Raw genomic sequence first — 24,043 nt, 5'->3', positions numbered from 1 at the left:
CTGTCCTTCTGTCACAAAATTTGTCCCAACATGAAATTGGCCATCATGAGGCGACACATGTGATTACTGATCGCTCTTGTTTTAATTATCCCCCTTTGTTTTTTTCACACTTTGAACTTTGTCCAGGACACAACTATTAAAGTATAAGAGGTATCAACATGAAACTTTGTAGGTAGATAGATCTCATTAAGTAGGTTTGCAGTGCACAAGAACTGTTACACTGTCTTTCCTACTTTTGGAGTTATTGCCCTTTGTTCATTTTGACACTTTGAACTTTATGCGGGACATTACTCTAAAATTATAAGAGATATCAACATAAAACTTTGTAGATAGATAGATCTCATTGGGTGAAAGTGCAGTGCTTAAGAATTATTACTCTACCTTGCCTTATTTTGAAGTTATTGCCTTTTAGTTTATTTTTCCTTTTTGACTTTTGTCAATGCTTAAATGCTTAAAGAACCTAAACAAAGCCTGGTCTAATTTTGGAGTTATTGCCCTTTGTTCATTTTTGCACTTTGAATTTTACCCGGGACATAACTCTGATATCATCAGGAAACTTTATAGATAGATAGATCTCATTGAATAGAAGTGCAGTGCGAAAAAAACATAACTCCGCCTTGCCTTATTTTGGAGTTTTTGCCCTTTGTTAAATTTTTTATACCTTCCTGTGTCCAGAACCTTCTCGGGGAGCATCACCCGGTTCAACCGGTTCTTGTTATTTAAATTTAGGATTCCCAGTGTTTCTGCAAAAGTATGTCGAGAAGAAGATAGGCGTGGTGGAAATGCAGGGACAAGTGTATTATCTAATGTAAGTAGAAAAATTATTTTTACATTATAACGTTTCCAAATATTATTTTTTATTAAGCTCAGAGTAACTTTTAAAAAGGATTCCAGGTGTGGAGCTTTATCATTGTGTCATTATTCACAATTGATTTACACCGTCTCTTAAACCATATTTTTTATGTTTAAGCACTTAACAGGAATTAACCTTTGATCACTGACTATAAAGCTTCTTAACTGGTCCTATTCTGATACATAAGTAGATCACATGCTCTTAAAATAGACTTAAAATGAAAGATTTTGACCCAATACAAAAGATATAGGGTAAATAATGGATCTGCCCTGATAGTTACTTAATAAACAAATTAAACCTGTATAGGAAATTGCATTTAAATCATTTTTGTGTCGCCTCTACGGAATAGTGGCGACATATAGGGATCACTTCTCTGTCGTCTGTCTGCCAGTCTGTCTGTCTGGCTGGCGAAGCATATTTTTGGAGAGAACAAAAGCATAGCCACATTTATTTAGTAACAGTCGTCTGTCCGTCACAAAACTTGTCCAGACTGCTGCTCAGAAACTACTGGGGAAATTTCATCCAAACTTTACATGAATGGTCAGTACCAAATCCATCATTATTTTCCGGTTAAATGATTTTTGATTTTTGATGGAATGATTTTGGACGAGTTATGGCCCTTGAATAAAAATGTGTTTTATGTGTTGCCAGATACGATACACTTAAGCTTGCCACTACTGGTGCAATTTAATCCTAACTTTACAGAAATGATCAGTACCAAGCCTATTTCTGCATATCATCACATTTTATGGTTCAATGATTTTTGTCAGAGTTCTGACACTTTAATTATTTTTTTGTTTTTAATGTTTGTCCAGATTCCACTTATACCACTCAAACAATTTTAATGAAACTTTAAAGGATTAGGTCATGCACTTGCACATATAACACGCATTTTTTTGCATGAACGAATTTTGGCTGAGTTATGGCCCTTGAATGAAAAGGGTGTTTATAAAGTTTGTTCGGACTACTTTTTTCGGACAACCATTAAAACATCTTTACAGGATTGATTGGCTGATCCAGTACTTCTGCATAATTCACAAGTATTTCGCTTCAATGATTTGTGGCTGAGTTATTGCCCTTGATTAAAAATGGTGTTTTTTGTGATGCTACACAGAAGTTAGTCCTGTCTACTCAGAAAACTACTGGCGCAATTTCATCAATAATTAAGGGAAATGTTCAATACCATGTCTTGTAACATATTTCGGTTCATTGATTTTTGTCAGAGTTTTGGCCCTTGAATGATTTAAATTTTAAAATTTGTCCGGACTACTACTGTTATACCACTAATGCAATTTCATTGAAACTTTAAAGGATTGGTCGGCAGCTCATGTTCTTGTGCATATTACACAGGTTTTTAGATTGAATGATTTTTAGCCGACTATGGCTATCATGAGGCGACTTGTTGATGGAATAGGATATTCTGAAGCTAAGATATTTGGTATGTAGCATTTTCCAGTGGAACTGTACCATGCTCACGGAGTCAAAAAATGACCCTGTCTTGAAGTCACTAATTTAACATAGAATGGATTTAAATTTTTTGTGAAACTACATATCTTTTATCTTAGATGTTAACTTTGTGATGTTTAATAGTAATATCCAAATAGATTATTCAAATCATGCCTCTTGGTCAGAAATCGTCCTGCTTTGGGGGTCAGAGTTTACATAGACTTCCACAGGAACATGTTTTTAAATCTTCTTCTTTGAAACTACGCATTATAGAGCTTGATCTTTTTGGCAGGACAAGCACTGATTAGGTGATGTTGTAGTTGAATCCATGATTATGAGCGTATCTGTGTAAATGAAATAAAGCTATATTAAACCATCCCGTTGAGGGTCTGTTATACAAACAACACTGACAACATTACATATGTTCACAAAATTTATATATAATCACATCACTGCTGAGTTTTTAAAATGGCATAACGAAGGGTCACTTTTGTTACATTGACTTCTTACCTCACATAAGCTGGCTCAGGTAGAGCGTTTAGGACCATTAAATGTCCGTCCTCTGTTGTTCATTGTTCCCCACATTTAGTTATCCCCCGCCGATAAAATCTTGAGGGGGATATTGTTTTGCGTTTTCCGCCCGTCCATTCGTCCGGGCGGACATCAAATGTTCTATGAGCGTCATTCGTCCGTCCTTCCGTCCGTACATCCGTCCTTCCGAATTTCGTTTCCGCGCTAGTTCTTTGCAACTACTGAATGGAATTCAATGAAACTTTATAGGAATCATCAATATCAAGATGCGAGGCGCATATCGTCGGTTTGTTTTACTAAAACTTTTTAACTCAGAGTTATCGCCCTTGATTAGTTATGCAGTATGCATATAGAGCAAAAATTGTTTCCGCGCTACTTCTCTGCAAATACTGGCTGGAATTCAACGAAACTTTATGGGAAGCTTTAATAACAAGAGGGGATGCGCAAATCGTCGGTTAGTTCTGGTCAGACACTTTCACTCAGAGTTATGACCCTTGATTAGTTATGCAGTATGCATATAGAGTAGAAATCGTTTTCGTGCTACTTCTTTGCAACTACTGGCTGGAATTCAACGAATCTTTATGGGAACCTTCAATACTAAGAAGAGATGCGCATATCGTATGCTTGTCTCGGTCAGACACTTTAACTTAGAGTTATGGCCCTTGATAAGTTATGCAGTTTCCATTATAGTGCAAAAATTGTTTCTGCGCTACTTCTCTGCAAATTCAACAAAACTTTACGGGAACCTTCAATACCAAGAGGAGATGTGCATATCGTCGCCTTGTTCCGGTCAGACACTTAACTCAGAGTTATGGTCCTTGATAAGTTAAACAGTATGCATATAGAGCAATAATCGTTTTCATGCTACTTCTTTGCAACTACTGGCTGTAATTCAACGAAACATTATTGGAACTTTCAATACTAAGAGGAGATGCGCATATCGTCGCCTTGTTCCTGTCAGACACTTTAACTCAGAGTTATGGTCCTTGATCAGTTCTGCAGTATGCATATAGCGCAATAATCGTTTCCGTGCTACTTCTCAGCAACTACTGGCTGGAATTCAACGGAACTTTATGAGAACTTTCAATACCAATAAGAGATGCGCATATCGTTGCCGTGTTCCAGTCAAACACTTTAACTCAAAGTAATTGCCCTTGATTAGTTATGCAGTATGCATATAGGGCAAACTTTATTGAACCTTCAATACCAAGAGGTGATGCACATATCGCCTTGTTCCGGTAAGACACTAACTTAGAGTTATGGCCATTGGTTAGTTATGCAGTATGCATATAGAACAATAATTGTGTCAACGTTACTTTATTTTATTATGCTCCCCGAAAAATTTCGGGGGAGCATATAGTCGGCGCCTTGTTCGTCCGTCCGTCTGTCCGTCCGTCCGTCTGTCCGTCCGTTTTCTTGTCCGGAGCATAACTTGAAAACCTTTGGAGATAATTTGTTTTAACTTCATACAGTGGTAGAGGGCATTGAGGGGGAGTGCAGTGTCAAAGAACCGCAACTCTATTTTGCCCGGTTTTTGAATTATCTCCCCTTATAAAAAAATCTTGTCCGGGGCATAACTCTAAAACTATAAGAGATATAAACATGAAACTTTGTAGGTGAATAGATCTCAATGGGTAGATGTGCAGTGCATAAGAACAATAACTCTTTTTGTCCTAATTTTGGAGTTATTGCCCTTTGTTAATTTCAACACTTTGAACTTTGTCCGGAACATAACTCTAAAACTATAAGAGATATCAAGATGAAACAATGTAGGTAGATAGATCTCATTGAGTAGACGTGCAGTGCAAAAGAACCATAACTCTGTTAAGCCTCATTTTTGAATTATCTCCCCTTATAGAAAAATCTTGTCCGGGGCATAACTCTAAAACTATAAGAGATATCAACATGAAACTTTGTAGGTGAATAGATCTCAGTGGGTAGATGTGCAGTGCATAAGAACAATAACTCTTTTTGTCCTAATTTTGGAGTTATTGCCCTTTGTTAATTTCAATACTTTGAACTTTGTCCGGAACATAACTCTAAAACTATAAGAGATATCAAGATGAAACATTGTAGGTAGATAGATCTCATTGAGTAGAAATGCAGTGCAAAAGAACCATAACTCTGTTAAGCCTCATTTTTGAATTATCTCCCCTTATAGAAAAATCTTGTCCGGGGCATAACTCTAAAACTATAAGAGATATAAACATGAAACTTTGAAGGTGAATAGAACTCAATGGGTAGATGTGCAGTTCATAAGAACAATAACTCTTTTTGTCCTAATTTTGGAGTTTTTGCCCTTTGTTAATTTAAACAATGAACTTTGTCCGGAACATAACTGTAAAATTATAAGAGATATCAAGATGAAACATTGTAGGTAGATAGATCTCATTGAGTAGAAGTGCAGTGCAAAAAAAACCATAACTCTGTTAAGCCTCATTTTTGAATTATCTCCCCTTTTAGAAAAATCTTGTACTGGACATAGCTATAAAACTATAAGAGATATCAACATGAAACTTTGTAGGTAGATGTATTTCAATGGGTAGATGTGCAGTGCACGAAAATCATAACTCTGCCTTGCCTAATTCTGGAGTTATTGCCATTTGTTAATTTTTACTTTTTGAAGTTGTCCGGAATATAACTCGGAAACCATAAGAGATATCAACAAGAAACTTTGTAAGTTGAAAGATAACATTGATTAGAAGTGCAGTGCAAAGAACAGTAACTCTGCCTTTCCTAATTTTGGAGTTATTGCACTTTGAACTTTTTCCAGGGACATAACTCTGAAACTACAAGAGGTGTACTTTCCTGTGTCCAAAACCCATTCGGGGAGCATTACCCGGCTCAACCCAGGCTCTTGTTAAACTTTATGGGAAGCATTAATACCAAGATGAGATGTGCATCATGTGTTGCCTTGTTCAGACCAGACCCTTCATTACAGAGTTGTGGCCCTTGATTAGTTATGTAGTATACATATACAGCAATATTGCTTTTTCTTTGCAACTGCTGTATTGATTTCAACAAAACTTTATGGGAACCATAGATACAAAAAGGCAATTTTAATATCTCATTGCCATGTCCAGATATTACTATTCAACACCGCGTTAATTAAGACTGTAAGTGCCCTGAATATTTATTATGTACAAGGAATATAACTCATATTACATCATGATAAATATATAATATATATAATATAGATATATATATATCTTCATTTGTTGTGTTAGTAATAACCAGTACTCGACGGGGGATATAAATTCAACGAATTTGCTTGTTCAATTACAGTCTCGTGGTCATATTTTTGTCTCAGATGTTACCAAACTAGGTAAGATTGTTTGTCCTAGTAATTGCTTTAACAATTTTGAACGTGGTAAAACTAGGTCACACAGCCCAATTATTGAGAAACCTTGTAAGCACTCCACAGGTAACATTTTAAGTGCAAAAAGATTTGAAATCGGTATGAATAATTGTCTTAGCTCGTCTTTATCGCTTAAAAATAGAGATATTGTTACAGTTATGCCGGCGTTCCGATTGTCGTCCTCAAACTTTTTTTATTGATCATTTGCTTCATACTTCGCACCAACAACCCTTGACCTTCATAAATTACATTGAACTTTAAGTCATTTGTCTAGATTTTGCTTAATATTTGCTTATTTTTATGCCTGCACTATGGGTCCTCGGTCCATCCACTTGTGCGTTCTCGTGTCACGGAAAGCTCTAAAGGTGCTTGAGCAGCATGGAGTTGCCATTGACTTGATAATTTTGCAATTTTTAACTTGTTTGTGCGTAGCTTAAAAAGTATTTGACCTAGAGTCAGTAGATTGACAAAAAAGTGTAGTGTGGGGGACATCTGTGTCCTATGGACATTTCTAGTTTTTGAGAAGATATTTATGCATGTTGAGCATGTTGAAGGAAATCGTCTGGTTGACGATGTTTTTCAAGAACATTGTTTGAAATTGAATAGTTCAAATATAATGTTTTGAGTAAACAAATTATATATTTGCCGTAAATTGCATAATTTGTAACAGAAATAATGGTCTATATCATGTTTTTGTCTGTTTTTTCTTCCTGTCTTTCTTCATTTGTTTACAATTCAGTTGAATAATTGAATGGTTATTTACAAATCCGCGGCGTAATTGGTCACTTCAGTTATAGCATTTACATTTCAAAGAAAATCTTGAGTTTTGTTTTTACATAAATTTATCTTTATTTATAACAAAAACTTGTAAAACACAAACATAGATAGTTTGATTTATTAGCCAGAAATATTTACACTTGAGTCAAACTGATAGAAAGGTCAAGACAATTAGGTAGAGATATTCCTACGTCATCGGCGAAAAGAACAGCGGAAAATTACCAATCGTGTTACATTAAAAACGATTTTCTTAATCATATTGTTTTCATTAAAGGACAGCTTTCAAAACATTATTATTGTGTTTATTGTAATCTACGTATGGATTTCTATTTAAAACAAAATAAACATGCCAATTTTTGTCACAGACTTTTTGTGTCGCCTTGAAAAAGGCGACATATAGGGGTTACTTTTGTCGGCGGTGTCGGCGTCGTTGTCGGCCCCCCCTAAAGCTTGTCCGGAGCATAAGTCAGTCATTATAAGTCGGATTGACTTCAAACTTGGTATGCATGCTTCTCATAATGACCCGAAGTGCAGTGCACAAGAACCGGTACTCTGTACTTCTTATTTTTTGAGTTATTGCCCTTTGTTTATTTTCATACTTTATTTTTGTCCGGCCCATTTTTCCTTAAGTATAAAATCTATGGACTTGAAACTTCATAGGATGATAGATCTCATTAAGAAGAAGTGCAGTGCACAAGAACTGGTACTCTGCATTTATTATTTTTTGAGTTATTGCCCTTTGTTAATTTCATACTTTATTTTTGTCCAGGCCATTTCTCATAAATTATAAAAACTTTAGACTTGAAACTTAACAGGATGATAGATTTTATTGGTAAGAAATGCAGTGCACAGAAACTGCTGATCTGCATTCTTATTTGTTGAGTTATTGCCCTTTGTTGATTTTCAAATTTCATTTTTGTCTTTGCCATTTCTCGTTAACTATATTGTTCACAAGGCGACACATCCGACTCGCGGAGTTCTAGTTAAATTCTACTTCTCTAAATTGATAAAAGGCTAGAGCTTAGATATTTGGCTTGAAACATTGTGTACCAGACCTCTACCAAGTTTGTTCAAATTAGTATGCTGGTGTCAAAATAAGCACTGCGCAGGGGCATAGATGTTTATAACAAACATAATCAAAGGAAAATCTTAAGGGAAAATATCCTCTTAAGCCTCAAAGTTAAAGAGCTTCGATATTAATTTGGAGTATTATTTATATACAAGGAACCGGAGCTTACAAAATGTTTTCTGGAAAGGAGGAAGCTAAAGATATTCGAAATAGTACGTTGTTGGGTGGTATTAAATTTGTTTAAATTAAAGTCCTTGGTGCACATCCTTTGATGGACAGCTATGAATTTTGAACCATTTGCACAGTTTGAGATTGAAATGATTCAACTGACCTTGTTTTTGGCTAGTGACCTTTTGTCTCGTCTGTTGATATGTAGCTATGGAATTTGAACCATGTGCACATTTTCAGGTGTAGAAATGAAATTTAAACCAAATGACCGAAATATTGACCAAGTGACCTACCTTCTTGTTTTTATGCCACCGCAATCTGCGATGCGGTGGCATATAGCGATTAACCTGTGTGTGTGTGTGTGTGTGTGTGTGTGTTTGTGTGTGTGTGTGTGTGTGTGTGTGTGTGTGTGTGTTATATAGATTATATAGTGAACTTAAAAAATCTTCTTGTGAAAAACTACTAGTCCAATTTCAACGAAACTTGGCAGGATTGTTCCTTGGGCAAAGGGCTTCCAAAGTTGTTCAAAGAAATTCATTCCATGCAAAAATCTGGTTGCCATGGCAACCAAAAGGAATTATAAGAATAAATTTGAAAAATCTTCTTGTAAAGACCCAAAAGGCCTAGAGCTTAGATATTTTGCATAAGGCATTGTCTGGTAGACCTCTAACAAGATTGTTCAAATTATAGCCCTGGGGTCAAAATTAGCCTCGCCCTGGGGGTCATTGATTTTCACTATGTACATATAGTAAAAACTTTAAATACCTTCTTGTAAGGACCCAAAAGGTCTATAGCTTAGATATTTTGCATAAGGCATTTTCTGGTAGACCTCTAACAAGATTGTTCAAATTATAGCCCTGGGGTCAAAATCGGCCCGGCCCCGGGGACATTGATTTTCGCTATATGTACATATAGTAAAAACTTAAAACACCTTCTTGTAAAGACCCAAAAGGTTAAGAGCTTAGATATTTTGCATAAGGCATTGTCTGGTAGACCTCTACCCAGATTGTTCAAATTATAGCCCTGGGGTCAAAATTGGCCCCGCCCCAGGGGTCATTGGTTTTCCTTTTATGTATATAGTAAAAACTTAAAAAAATTATTCTAGCAATTGACAAATGCTAGAGGTTAGATATCTTGCATGAAACATTGTGTTGTAAACCTCTAGCAAGATTGTTTAAATTATAGCCCTGGGGTCAAAATTGCCCCCGCCCTGGGGGTCATTGATTTCAATATATACATATAGTAAAAAATAAAAAAATCTTATTGTCTGAATGTACAAGGCTTAGAGCTTTAATATTTGTTAAATAATATCATCTAAAGGTACTCTACCAAAGTTGTTCAAATTTTGCCTCTTGTGTCAAAATTAGCCCCGCCCCTGGGAGCCATAGGTTTATCTTATATGTATATAGTTAAAACTTAAAAAATCATCTTCTCTAAATTTACAAAGGATAGAGTTAAGATATTTTGCATAAAACATTGTGTAGTGAACCTCTAGCAAGATTATTCAAATTATAGCCCTGGGGTCAAAATTGGTTCCGCACCGGGGGTCATTGATTTTCATTATGTACATATAGTGAAAAAAAAAAATTTTGTCTGAAGGTTCAAGGCATAGAGCTTTGATATTTGATATATAATATCATCTATAGGTCCTCTACCAAAGTTGTTCAAATGTCAAAAATTGGCACTGTTCGGGGGCAGTGATTCTCATTATGTACACAAATTAAAAACAGAAAATAAAACAAATGTTTTCTGAATGGGAGAAAGCTATAGCTTAGATATTTGACTTGAAATGTTGTTTGGTGGACCTGTATCAAGATTGTTATTAAACCCTTGGGTCAAAATTATGCCTTGCTTAAGGAGACAGTGACCTTCTTTCTTGTCCTTTGATGTACAGCAATGAAATTTTGACCATGTGCACAGTTTTAGTTGTTAAATTGAACTTTGACCTAGATTTTGATGATGTGACCTACTTTCTTGTTCTTTGATACACAGCTATGAAATTTGAACCATGCGGTGGCATAGCATTTTTCTCAAATGCAATCTTGTTTGATGACCTAAATATTGACTTAAGGACCTGAGTTTTTGTTGTTTTAGATTTATTCCTCATGTTCAATCAAAGCGAGTCTGCAATTTTCATGTAATTTTGTTATGATTTATACTTTTAAGGTATCAGCCTAGCCCTTATTTCAGATTTTTTTATTACATTATTTCTATCATATACATGCATTATGGACATTTGATGTAAGTGAATGTTAATGCTTACTTCCTATGGGTATAAATTAGAACATCTTTTCACTTATCTTTTTTCACTATTCAGGTCAGTGATGTGAAAGTTGCACAAAATTCAATAAAGGCAGTGAAAGGTAATTTTGAACAAAGAAAGACTGATTACCCAGGCATGGCGCAAGGAAAATGTGAACAGGTAATACTCTAAAAAGCATAGATTTGAACATACTTTGCAACCAAACTTGAAAACAATCAGTTCCTTTTGTTGATTTAGTCTTAAATCATTTTGGTTGTTTCGTGGTCCTGTATCGAAATTGCTTTAAATTAAAGTCATTGGTGCACAAATGCACGCAGTGACGTACATTCTTATACTTTGACTGATAGCTATGAAACTTGAACCATGTGCAGAGTTTGAGATGTTAAATTGAAATGATTCAACTGACCCAGTTTTTTTGGCAAGTGACCTGTCTTGTCTTTTGATATATATCTATGAAATTTGGACCATGTGCACATTTTAAGATGAAGAACTGAATTGTAAAACAAATAACCTGAATATTGACCCAGTGACCTACTATCTTGCTTTCGATGACTTAAATAATGACCTCAGGACCTGAGTTTTTGTTGTTTAAGATTTATCCCTCATGTACAATCAAAGCTGGTCTGCAATTTTCATGTAATTTTGTTATGATTTATACTTTTGAGGGATCAACCTTATTACAGATTCTTTAACATTATTTTTTATTTAATAAATGCATTATAGGCATTTGATGTAAGTGAATTTTCATGCTAACTTACTAGAATATCTTTAACATAACCTTTCTTGTCATTCAGGTCAGTGATGTGAAAGTTGCACATAATTCCATAAAGGCAGTGAAAGTTGATTTTGAACAAAGAAATACTGATTACCAAGGCATGGTACAAGGAAAAGGTGTAAAGGTAATAATCTAAAAAGCATAGATTTTAGATTTGAACATACCTTGCAAACAAACTTGAAAACAATCAGTTCCTTGTTGTTGATTTGGTCTTTAAACATTGATTGAAAGATGTTTTCCTTTTTAAGCTTGAAATTTTAGATTTTCGTAACAAATATAATTAGAGAAAAATCTTATCTCAAGCTTCAAAAACAAAGAGCTTTGATATTAATGTGGGTTGAAACATTGTGAACCTCTACAAAGATGTTCAAATGTATGACATTATGAACAATATAAGCTCTGGAAAGGAGAAAGTTAGAGCTTAGATAGTCGGCATGAAACGTTGTTTGGTGGTCCTGTATCAAATTTATTTAAATTAAATTCTTTGGTGTCCAAAGGCACACAGGTATGTACAGTCTTGTCCTATGATGGTTAGCTTTGAAATTTGGACCATGTGTTCGATGACCTTAATATTGACCTAAAGACCTACTTTACTGTTCCTTCAGATTCAGCTGTGTTTAAACCATTTGTACAGTTCAAGATAAAGAATAAATTGCTATAATAGTTGACGTATATTTTTACCTAGTGTCCTACTTACAAATTCAGTAAATTTTACTGCATTACCACAAAGTTTCAATTTTTTTTGAAATAATTTGCAAGGAAAAAGTGAACAGGTAATACTCTAAAAGTTAGATTTTAGATTTGAACACACTTTGCAACCAAACTTGAAAACAATCATTCCTTTTTTGTTGATATGGTTTTTAAACATGTATTTGAAGAAATTTCCATTTTAAGCTCAATCTTTTTTCGAAGAAAAAGATTGAGTTATCGTGACTGTCATGACGGTGATCCCGTCGTCTTCCCACAAAAGTAAGCGTTGACCAGAACCTTTTAGGTTTTAGGGGTTTTTGTCTTCATACTTCACCACAACAGCCCAAGTAGATCATTCTTAACTTGACCATAATTGATAAATGACCAAGACATTTAAGGTCAAATGTTTACATTTTGTTGAATTTTGATAATTTTGCTGTCAGCTATAACTTTGTGATGTTTATGCCACTGCAATCTGCAATGCGATAGAATATAGCGATTTACTTATCTTTGTGTGTGTGTGTGCGTGTGCGTGTGCGCGGTGTATGCGTGAGTGCGCGTGTGTGTGAGTGTGCATGTTATAGATTATATTGTGAACTTAAAAAATCTTCTTGTGAAAAACCACTTGTCCAATTTCAATCAAGCTTGACAGGATTGTTCTTTGGGTGAAGGGCTTTCAACGTTGTTAAACGAATTTGATTCCATGCAAAAGTCTGGTTGCCATTGTAACCAAACGGACCATGTGCACAGTTTAAGATGTAAAATTGAATTTTTATATTGGCTGACCTTGATTTTGACAAGTGACCTACTTTTTATCCTTTGATATACAGCTATTATATTTAGAGCATGTCACAGTTTTATATGTAAAATTGAACTTTGATATCCGCTGAGCTAGATTTTGACAAAGTGACAAACTATCTTGTCCTTTGATAAACTGCCATGAAATTAAGGCCATGTGCAAAGTTGAATTTAGCTTACCTTTACTATGGTGAAGTGACCATCTTTTGTTTTTTTATATACTGCTATGACATTTTGACCATGTGCACAAGTTGATATCAAATGACTTAGATAATGACTACTGACTTACTTTCTTGTTTTTTATGTACAGCTTTGAAGTTAACATTGTATATAGTATACTTTAAAATATATATTGTATAAAAGATAAATTTTGCAACGGGAATTATTTGCGATATTTGTGAATTGAAAGTATTCCCAAATATTAAATTGCGAGAAAATTAGTTCCTTTTAGGCAAACTTTCTTCTATCAATTGAAACACGTTTTCATACAGCATCTTACATGAATAAGTTGGACTGTTCAGCACTGAGATTAATTTTTCTCATTTCTGTTTTGTTTAAGTTAAGTAAGAAATCGCAAATGTTTTAATGAAATAATATATGTGTTAAAAACACAATAAGGTTATTCATCTGACAAAAATGTATCAACATATGACAAAGCGTGATCGGGCCCTTTATCAAACTCACAATGTATATTTCAAACAATTATATAAATAATAAAGGTATAATTAACAACTGAATGGAACAATTACAATCACCGCACATTCTAAACAAATACCTGCCGAATTAATTGTATTGCAAAAACGGTTTTAAATTCAAGAACTCTGTCTGTTCTGTCAATCTTATGACTCTAGGTCAAATATTTTTTGAAAACTAAAAATTTTTTACTAAGTTAAGGGCAAGAACTTTACAAATACTGAATAAATCCACAAGCAAACTCCAAGGTGCATAAATACACATGTTGACAAACATTCTTGTAAAATTTCAGGCCTACAAGTGAATTACTGTTTGAGCTATGCATGATCAAGTTGAAAATTGCAAATTTGTACTACTGTAAGTCAAGGTCAATAACTCTAACAAAACTTAAAAAATCCACATGCAAAGTCCCAGGTGCATAGCTTCACAGTGATGTGAATCATTATTCCTGTAATTTAGTGATGTTGATCATTATTCCTGTAAAAATGGTTGATTCTAACTCAAGCACAAGGAACAAATAACAACATAATAACATTACTAAGTCAAGGGAAATAACTCTACAAATACTGGATAAATCCACAAGCGAAACCCCAGGTGCACAACTACATAATTATGCTGAGCAACCTTCCCGTTTAAGGTTTAATGGCTCTTTGTCAAATCTTTTTTGAGTTACATGCGACACAAGTTGAAAATTGCAAAAAAATTCTAAGTCAAGAGCAATAACTCTAAAAATATTAAATAAATCCAAACGGAAATACCCAGGTGCACAACAACACATGCTGATCAACATTCCTGTAAAGTTTCGGGACTCTATGTCAAATCTTTTTTGAGTTACATGCGACAGAAGTTGAAAATTGCAAAATTTTACTCAGTCAAGGGCATTAACTCTATAAATACTATTAAATTCCAGACGAAAATACCCAGGTGCACAACTACACATGCAGATAAACATTCCTGTAAAGTTTCATGACTCTATGTCAAATCTTTTTTGATATTTCTCATCCATGACAGTTCTATTTCATTATTTTTTCTTTCTTTTGTATAATGATATATAACAAATACTTACTTTGTAATTGCTAACCAATTCATCTGTGATACCACCTCTGCGGTTCAATATATGACCAAAAGCAAATTACATATTTTTTGGGTAAAAATAAATTCTTTAAAAACTTTTTTTGTTGTTAAATTGTATTGCCAGATAATTGAAATAAAAACTTGCTTATTTGCAGACTGAAGATGCTGTTTAACCCTTTACCTCATATATACGCGAAACAACGCACTTTCGACACCTCCCTTTTTTTAGGCCTGAAATAGTGAAAAAATGTCCTATTTGGGCCCCAAACACATGTTTTCGTTTGAGAAATGTTGTTGAAAAAGTGAGCATTTTTTCGGCGCCGCCCCCATCCAGAAGATACATCAGCGAGTTGCCAGAAGGGGGATGTTCCCTCTTCTGTTTGAGGGGTTTGAAGGGGGGCTGAGTTCCCCTCATCGCCAAGAAAATTTTGGACTTGTGACAGGCTAAAAATGACCCCAGGTCGATCGTAAGGTAACGTGTAACCAACGCTCAAAAGCCTTTGACTCTATCTCAATCCCTTGAGAAGTTGCAGCACTTTGGAATAAATTTTGATGGAAACAAGAGCTGTCGGTAGGACAGCAACGCTCGACTATTCTTAGTGGTTGATAGTAAAAAAAATGCTTGATACAGTTACCTCCTCCTGTTTACAGTTGGGGTAATGATGGTGAACAAGTGTGCAAAGTTTCAAAGCCATATGTCAATGAAAATATTTAAGGTATTACAAAAACTTTAACATAAATTCTAAGTCGAAAAAGGGGCATAATTCTGTCAAAATGCTTGATAGAGTAACCTCCTGTTTACAGGTTGGGGTCATGATGGTGAACAAGTGTGCAAAGTTTCAAAGCCATATGTCAATGGACTTAGAAAATATTTGAACTATTACAAAAACTTTAACATAAGTGGTTACGCCGACGCAGACGCCGACACTGACGTCGACGCCGACGCTAGGGTGACTTCAATAGCCGTACTTATTCTTATCGAATAGTCGAGCTAAAAATCGAGGCAAAATTGTGATTTTGGCAATATTGAGATGTCCCCTTGTTGGCATGGTAACAGGTAATTTAAGACGGAGCATGTCGTTACAAAGGCAATGGTCCAGTCAACATTTGTGCCAAGTTTGATTAGTATTGAAGCATTTTTCATAGTTTCATAGCAGTTTGAACTTGTAATAGGAGGCTTTTCAGTAAAAACGGCCATTTTTCACAATATGCTCATGAGGGAAAGTGTAAAGTAAAAAAAAAAAATATTACAAAACAACAATTTTTCACCAAAATTAGGTGAAAGACCACATGTTAACATGGAAAAACTAGAATTTGTGTGATTCTAAAGTTTTTCATCATTTTTTGTTAACTAAAAAAATTATAAATGTAACAAAACAACAATTTTTCACCAAAATTAGGTGAAAGACTACATGTTAACATGGAAGAACTATAATTTGGGTGATTGCAAGGTGTATCAACATTTTTTTTAACTCTTTAATTCATATATACGCGAAACAACGCACTTTCGATCCCCCAATTTTTTAAGGCCTGAAATAACGAAAAAAATGTCCTATTTGGGCCCCAAACACATGTTTTCGTTTGAGAAATGTTGTTAAAAAAGTGAGCATTTTTTTGGCGCCGCCCGCCATCCAAAAGATACATCAGGGGGTTGCCAGAAGGGGGTTGTGCCCCCTTCTGTTTGAGGGGGGGGGGGCTGAGTCCCCCTCATCGCCAAAAAATTTTGGACTTGTGACAGGCTAAAAATGACCCCAGGTCGATCATAAGGTAACGTGTAACCACCGCTCAAAAGCCTTTGACTCTATCAAAATCCCTTGAGAAGTTGCAGCACTTTGGAATAAATTTTGATGGAAAAAATCGAGGCAAAATAGTGATTTTTGGCAATTTTGAGATGTCCCCTTGTTGCCATGGTAACAGGAAATTTAAGACTGAGCATGTCGTTACAAAGGCAATGGTCCACTCAACATTTGTGTCAAGTTTGATTAGTATTGAAGCATTTTTCATAGTTTCATAGCAGTTTGAACTTGTAACAGGAGGCTTTTCAGTAAAAATGGCCATTTTTCACAATATGCTCAGGAGGGAAAGGGTTAAGAAAAATTTGCCGTCTTCTTTGCTATTTTGTAAAAAAAAGAAAAATGGGAAAAAAAGTTGATTTAAGAAGTATCCAGTTAGCGGGTATTGCAAATAAAAATTATATTGCTAAATATTGCTATATATTGCAATAGTTACAGACATATTACAATATATTGCAATATAATTAAAATGATTGAAAATCAAGGGTAAGACCTAGAGAAACTTGACTTTAAGATTTAATTTAATATTATGTCAGGGGTCCTTTAATAAATGATTTTCATAATGTATTAAGAACCGTATTGCAAATGAAGGAGTTTAAATAACATAATGTATTTTTTTTATGTCATTTGATGTCAAAGTAACACAAGATGATTACACTTGTATATCTTATAGAATTTTATGATTTCATTTAAAGTTGTTTGTACTATATACATAAGGAAAACATAAGACCTCCTGGCAGAGCCAATAATGACCCAAGGGCTATAATTTGAAGAATCTTGGTCGAGGTCTACTACGCAAGTGTAGGTTTCATGCCAGATATCTAACGTCTAGCCGTTGCATATTCGGAGGAAAAGATTTTTCAAGATTTCACTATATATACATATGAGGAAAACCTATGACACCCTCAGGGGCCACTTCACTAGTGCCAACATTTGAACAACTATGGCAGAGGATCTACTGATGATATTATATACCAAGTATCTAAGCCTTAGACCTTCAGACAAGAATTTTTTTAAATTTACTATATATATATAACAAAAACATATATATATATATTTATATATATATATGTATATGACCCCAGGGATGAGTTCAATTTTGACTCTAGGGCTATAAATTGAACAGTCTTGGTATAGTTTCGCTACACAATGTTTCATGACAAATATCTAAAATCTAGCCTTTGTCGATTCAGAGAAGAAAATTTCAAGTTCTTTTTGGCACCTCTACTGCAAATAAAAATATGAATTAATATTCCCCCGCCGATGAATCTGGAGGGTGATATTGTTTTGGCGTTGTCCGTCCGTCCGTCCATCCGTCCGTCCGAATTTTGTTTCCGGACAAGTTCTCTGCAACTACTTGTTGGAATTCAACGAAACTTTATAGGAATCATCAATATCAAGAAGAGATGCGCATATCTTCAGCTTGTTCAAGTCAGACCCTTTAAAACAGAGTAATGGCCCTTGGTTAGTCATGCAATATACATAAATAGCAACTACTGGCTTGAATTCAAAAAAACTTTATGGGAACCTTCAATACCAAGAGGAGATGCGCATATCGTTGCCTCGTCCCGGTCAGACACTTAAACTCAGAGTTATGGCCATTGATTAGTTATGCAATATGCATATAGAGCAAAAACCTTTTCTGCGCTACTTCTCTGCAACTACTGGCTGGAATTCAACGAAACTGTATAGGGACCTGCAATCCCAAGAGGAGATGCGCATATCGTCGCCTTGTTTCGGTAAGACCCTATAACTCAGAGTAATGGCCCTTGATTAGTTATGCAGTATGCATATAGAGCAAAAATCTTTTCTGCGCTACTCCTATGCAACTACTGGCTGGAATTCAACGAAACTGTATGGGTCCCTGCAATCCCAAGAGGAGATGCGCATATCGTCGCCCTTGTTCCGGTCAGACACTTAAACTCAAATTTATGGCCCTTGATTAATTATGCAGTATGCATATAGAATAAAAATCGTTTGTGCGCTACTTCTCTGCAACTTCTGGCTGGAATTCAACAAAACTTTATAGGAACCTTCAATACCAAGAGAAGATACGCATATCGTCATCCTTTTTCTGATCAGAAACTTTAAGTTAGAGTTATGGCCCTTGATTAGTTAATGAAGTATGCATATAGAACAATAATCGTTCGTGCGGTACTTCTCTGCAACTACTGACTGGAATTCAACAAATCTTTATGGGAATCATCAATATCAATAGGGAGATGCGCATATTGTCGCCTTGTTTCGGTCAGAAACTTTAACTCAGAGTTATGGCCCTGGATTAATTATACAGTATGCATAAAGAGCAAACTTTATGGAACCTTCAATACCAAGAGGAGATGCACATATCATCGCCTTGTTCTGGCCAGACACTTTAAGTCAGTCAGAGTTATGGCACTTGACTAGTGATGCAGTATGCATATAAAGCAATAATTGTTTCTTCGCTACTTCTCTGCAACTTCTGGCTGGAATTCAATAAGTACTTGAGAATTTTATAATAACAAACAAAACCTTTTATTCAGATTTCAGATATTTCAACATTACTGTTTATAGATTCAGGATTCAAAATATTTAATTTGGTAACAAACATGACGTTTCTAAAGCCCTATTTACACAGTCTTGGTTTGGTGTCCTTGTTCGCCATGGTTAAGTCCACAGGGACCAACCGTGGTTTACCGGCATAGGGCTGTAGCGATCCCGTGAACTACTGGGACAACCCGTGGTGAACCGGGACACCACAGTTGTATTAAAATGTTAAATACAATCGGGGCCCACAGGCACTCACCCAGGAGGGAAGCTAAGAACCGTGTTCTATTGGCTTGGCACAGGGAATTGCCGGGGAACCCCGTATTTACACCACATTCATACCATGACAAACTGTAGTAAACGGGGTTGCGGGTTAATCCAAAGCCGCGGTGATGAGACGTTGTCAGCACAGAAAAAACAGGCAGAGCTACGGTAGAGTCAGGGTACATTGCGGTTATTGGCAGCAATGCTTCGGTTAGACCCTGGTATTGAAGGCAAGTCCCGGTTATGCAACGGTGATAGACGGTGGCATCACGACCCAATACCGATTACAGGCAATATAAAGAACAGGTATATATACACTTGAAGTGCTACTTTGAATCATTTTGTTAAAAATTCGTTGGATTTAATTCAGTCAGTTATGGCCTCTTACAGCTCATCTGTGAGAAGAGGAGAAGAGGAGGGACCAGTCTCTGCTTTTTCTACGGAGGTGAGCTTTTCTCACTGTTCGGCTGGTTCGACCATTATATATGCTATATGTGGGTGGCATTTCAAAAGATATGTGCCATTTCAAAAGGTACCTCAACCTCTGTATGCATTGTAAGCATTGTAGGTCAAGCAGTTCTCATAAAGTTGAACCGGTAATCATTGGCACATTACCTAGGCGAAACTCGGACAGTACCGGTACTACATGTAGTGTTACTGTGGTTAAATCGGTTATGGTCCACATGGACCTTGTTAAAACCATGTCCAGTCGGGTCACCACCGGGATCAACCGGAAATACACCGGGTTAGTATCGGCACTAACTGTTTATATAAACATCCTGTGCTTTATTGGGTACTGAACCGGGAAAACACATGGGCTCTGTCGGGAACGCAATTTGAGTTTTCAGAAAAACACCACGGCACAACCCAGTTCACCGGCTGCAGACACCGTATCGATACCGTGGCCATTACCGGGACAGTGTAAATGGGGCTTAATGCTACACAACACAACAATATACTACGATACAATATAACTTGTCAACATGACACAATTTTATAGATAATTATATTAAACGAAAATATGATACATAGCCAAATAATAGAGAAAATGGAAGCTAGAAAATTAAAGGAAGTTCAACTCATGGAGAAATTGTATTTTTCATGACTTACTTCTAAATCACTGCCAAAATAAGTCAAATGATCTTAAGTTTGCTGTTCATGGCAATTTCTTTTGGGTTTCAGTTTTTTCTTCATTTTAAGGGATGTAACTAATGTTTACTAATTTGTTTGTTCTTATCTGTCTGTCTCAGTGATTATGTATATAAACATAACTAGAAATGTGTCATCATGCCACGGATGACCCCGCATGCAGCCAAAATTTCAGATGTTATAATATTTATTTCCAAATTTGTTTGCACAAATTATTTTTATGCCCCCGCCATGTAATGGCCGGGGCATATAGTGTTACCCTGTTCCGTCATTCCGTCCTTCCGTCCTTCCGTCCTTCCATCCTTCCGTCCTTCCGTCCTTCCGTCATTCCGTCATCATCAGTTTCCGTTCATTATCTTAAGAACGGATGCACACATTCAACTCAAATTTGACATATGAATATGTCATGACAAAATACAGGTCAAGTTCGAATTTGGTCATGGTTCGATGATTTTTGACAGAGTTATGCCCCTTTTACTTTGAAAATAATATGAAATTTCAGTTTCCGTTCATTATCTCCCCAACGGTACAACACATTCAACTCAAACTTGACATATGGATATGTCATGACAAAATACAGGTCAAGTTCGAATTTGGTCATGGTTCGATGATTTTTTGGCAGAGTTATGCCCCTTTTACTTTGAAAATAATATGAAATTTTCAGTTTCCGTTCATTATCTCCCCAACGGTACAACACATTCAACTCAAACTTGACATATGGATATGTCATTAGAAAATACAGGCCAAGTTCGAATTTGGTCATGGTTCGATGATTTTTGGCAGAGTTATGCCCCTTTTACATTGAAAATAATGTGAATTTTCAGTTTCCGTTCATTATCTCCCCAACGGTACAACACATTCAACTCAAACTTGACATATGGATATGTCATGACAAAATACAGGTCAAGTTCGAATTTGGTCATGGTTCGATGATTTTTGGCAGAGTTATGCCCCTTTCACTTTGAAAATAATATGAAATTTTCAGTTTCCGTTTATTATCTCCCCAACGGTACAACACATTCAACTCAAACTTGACATATGGATATGTCATTAGAAAATACAGGCCAAGTTCGAATTTGGTCATGGTTCGATGATTTTTGGCAGAGTTATGCCCCTTTTACTTTGAAAATAATGTGAAATTTTCAGTTTCCGTTCATTATCTCCCCAACAGTATAACACATTCAACTCAAATTTGACATATGGATATGTTTTTGGAATGCCCAGGCCAAGTTGGAATTTGGTCATGGTTCAATGATTTTTGGCAGAGTTATGCCCCTTTCACTTTGAAAATAATATGAAATTTACAGTTTCTGTTCATTATCTACCCAACAGTGTAACATATTCAACTTAAATTTGACATATGGATATGTCAAAGGAATGGGCAGGTCAAGTTGAAATTTGGTCAGGGTTTGATGATTTTTTTTGCAGAGTTGTGTCCCTTTCACTTTGAAAATAATATAGATACATCTTAGGAATAAGCAGTTTAAGTATGAATTTGGTTGTGGTTCAATGATTTTAGACAAACTTATCTTTCCTGAATGTTGGAAAAATTTTGTACTTTCAGTTTCAGCACTCATACTTTTAGCCATTATTTTGGCTACAAATATGAAATATGTTATTTTAAAAAGGTTAAGACTGAATAATTTCAGTGTCTTGAACATTGTATGAAAATGGTTTGTGTTAACATTTTAAAGTTTTAAGGGCTTTGAACTTAAAATGAAAAAAATAATTAATGCAACATCTGAAATTTTGGCTGCATGCGGGGGCATCCGTGGCATGATGACACATTTCTAGTTTCATTTTAAGTTCAAAGCCCTTAAAACTTTTCAATGTTAACACAAACCATTTCCATACAATGTTCAAGGCACTGAAATTATTCAGTCTAAATCTTTGAAAATAGCATATTTCATATTTGTAGCCAAAATAATGGCTACATACTTTTCCACAAATGTATGAGTGCTGAAACTGAAAGTTCAAAATTTTGCCAACATTCAAGAAAGATAAGTTTGTCCAAAATCATTGAACCACGACCAAATTCAAACTTAAACTGCTTATTCTTAAGACGTATCTATATTATTTTCAAAGTGAAAGGGACATAATTCTGCCAAAAAGTCATCGATCCATGACCAAATTCCAACTTGACCTGCCCATTCCTTTGACATATCCATATGTCAAATTTGAGTTGAATATGTAACACTGTTGGGTAGATAATGAACAGAAACTGTAAATTTCATATTATTTTCAAAGTGAAAGGGGCTTTACTCTGCCAAAAATCATTGAACATGACCAAATTCGAACTTGGCCTGGACATTACAAAAACATATCCATATGTCAAATTTGAGTTAAATGTGTTGTACCGGTGGGGAGATAATAAACAGAAACTGAAAATTTCATATTATTTTCAAAGTGAAAGGTGCATAACTCTGCTAAAAATCATTGAACCATGACCAAATTTAAACTTGACCTGCGCATTCCTTTGACATGTCCATATGTCAAGTTTGAGTTGAATGTGTTGTACCCTTGGGGAGATAATGAACGGAAACTGAAAATTTCATATTATTTTCAAAGTGAAAGGGGCATAACTCTGCCAAAAATCATCGAACCATGACCAAATTCGAACTTGACCTGTATTTGATCATGACATATCCATATGTCAAATTTGAGTTGAATTTGTGCAACCATTACTAAGATAATGAACGGAAACTAATGATGACGGAATGACAGAATGACGGAAGGATGGAATGACGGAAGGACGGAATGGTTGCCATTACATGGCGGGGGCATAAAAATATATCTTTTATATTTATAAATTGAAAATTCTCACTTAGATGGACAATTTACCAGTTTAAGAAGTTCATCAAATAAATGGAGGTCCAGGAATTATGAATATGCATAGAAATATTATTTTTAGACTGGCTTTATTTACCTGTTAAATTTGTTTTTTCCAGTTGTTGCGGCTTTGAATTTTATATTTATTCATTTAAACCTGGGTTATCAGTTAAGATTTCATTATAAACATCTTCAGGACTCAATGAATTAATGTTTGTTGTTTTAGGGGAAAATAAAAAACTATTCATGCCAAATCAAAGCCATGATGCATAAAAATTTAGCTGATGATGTTCAACACCAATCTAAATATTAAGTTGAAATTAAATCAAATGTACCTGTAGGTGATGAGAGTCATATTTAATTTTAATCCATTGACAGTGTATTAATATCTAACTTGGTTTGTTGATAAAAAAAAAGGTTGAGTACAAATCTTGAGTACAACGATTCATCACTCAGAGACATTATGCTTGCCCATGGCTAAATGATTCAAAATATAAACTGGTCCATTCATGGGACTTAAAGTCAGAAAATAAAACCGACAGATGTATGAATAAATTTATTTATTTAAATTTAAATTTATCATTTCAGATTTAAACATAACTTTGTAAATTTCAAAACATCAGCAAAAAATATGTTAAGAGACAACTGTTTAGAATGTTTTTTTAATTCTAGAGTTTTTTCATAAGACATTATTTATTTTAATGACTTTGATTTTTCAAACATTTGAGTTTCGTTTAATATATTTCATTTATAACAGTCACAACTTCCTGGAAAAATATTTTGGTATATGAACACATTATTTGGCACTTATATCATTATTTTAAAACAAAATGACCTAGATAAAGTGTAAGAGTGAGATAAAGCATGAATGGGAACTTTAATATACAGTAGTTGCCTAGTTTGCCTAGTTTCAGATGCAACCCTGATCCTAGCAGTCCTGAACACATGGGGCTTTGGTCCCATCTGTAAGATTGTTGACCAACTTTA

General features: G+C 35.2%; 1 protein-coding gene across 2 annotated transcripts in view; it reads left to right on the top strand.

Moving 5' to 3' along the window:
* The window catches only part of LOC132748683 (uncharacterized), a 117,211-nt gene that overhangs the window by 52,839 nt on the left and 40,329 nt on the right, over nucleotides 1-24,043 (top strand). For both annotated transcript variants that reach the window (XM_060738298.1, XM_060738306.1), the window contains exons 4-6: nucleotides 730-808; nucleotides 10,520-10,624; nucleotides 11,260-11,364. In XM_060738298.1, the coding sequence (XP_060594281.1) occupies nucleotides 730-808; nucleotides 10,520-10,624; nucleotides 11,260-11,364 (289 nt within the window). The remainder of the gene's footprint in view (nucleotides 1-729; nucleotides 809-10,519; nucleotides 10,625-11,259; nucleotides 11,365-24,043) is intronic.

This window comes from Ruditapes philippinarum, unplaced genomic scaffold (assembly GCF_026571515.1).
Source record: "Ruditapes philippinarum isolate M1 unplaced genomic scaffold, ASM2657151v2 ctg130_1_1_1_1, whole genome shotgun sequence".
NCBI classification, from domain to species: domain Eukaryota; kingdom Metazoa; phylum Mollusca; class Bivalvia; order Venerida; family Veneridae; genus Ruditapes; species Ruditapes philippinarum.
Note: the sequence above shows the minus strand (reverse complement) of the source record. Positions and strands in the feature narration are given on the sequence as shown.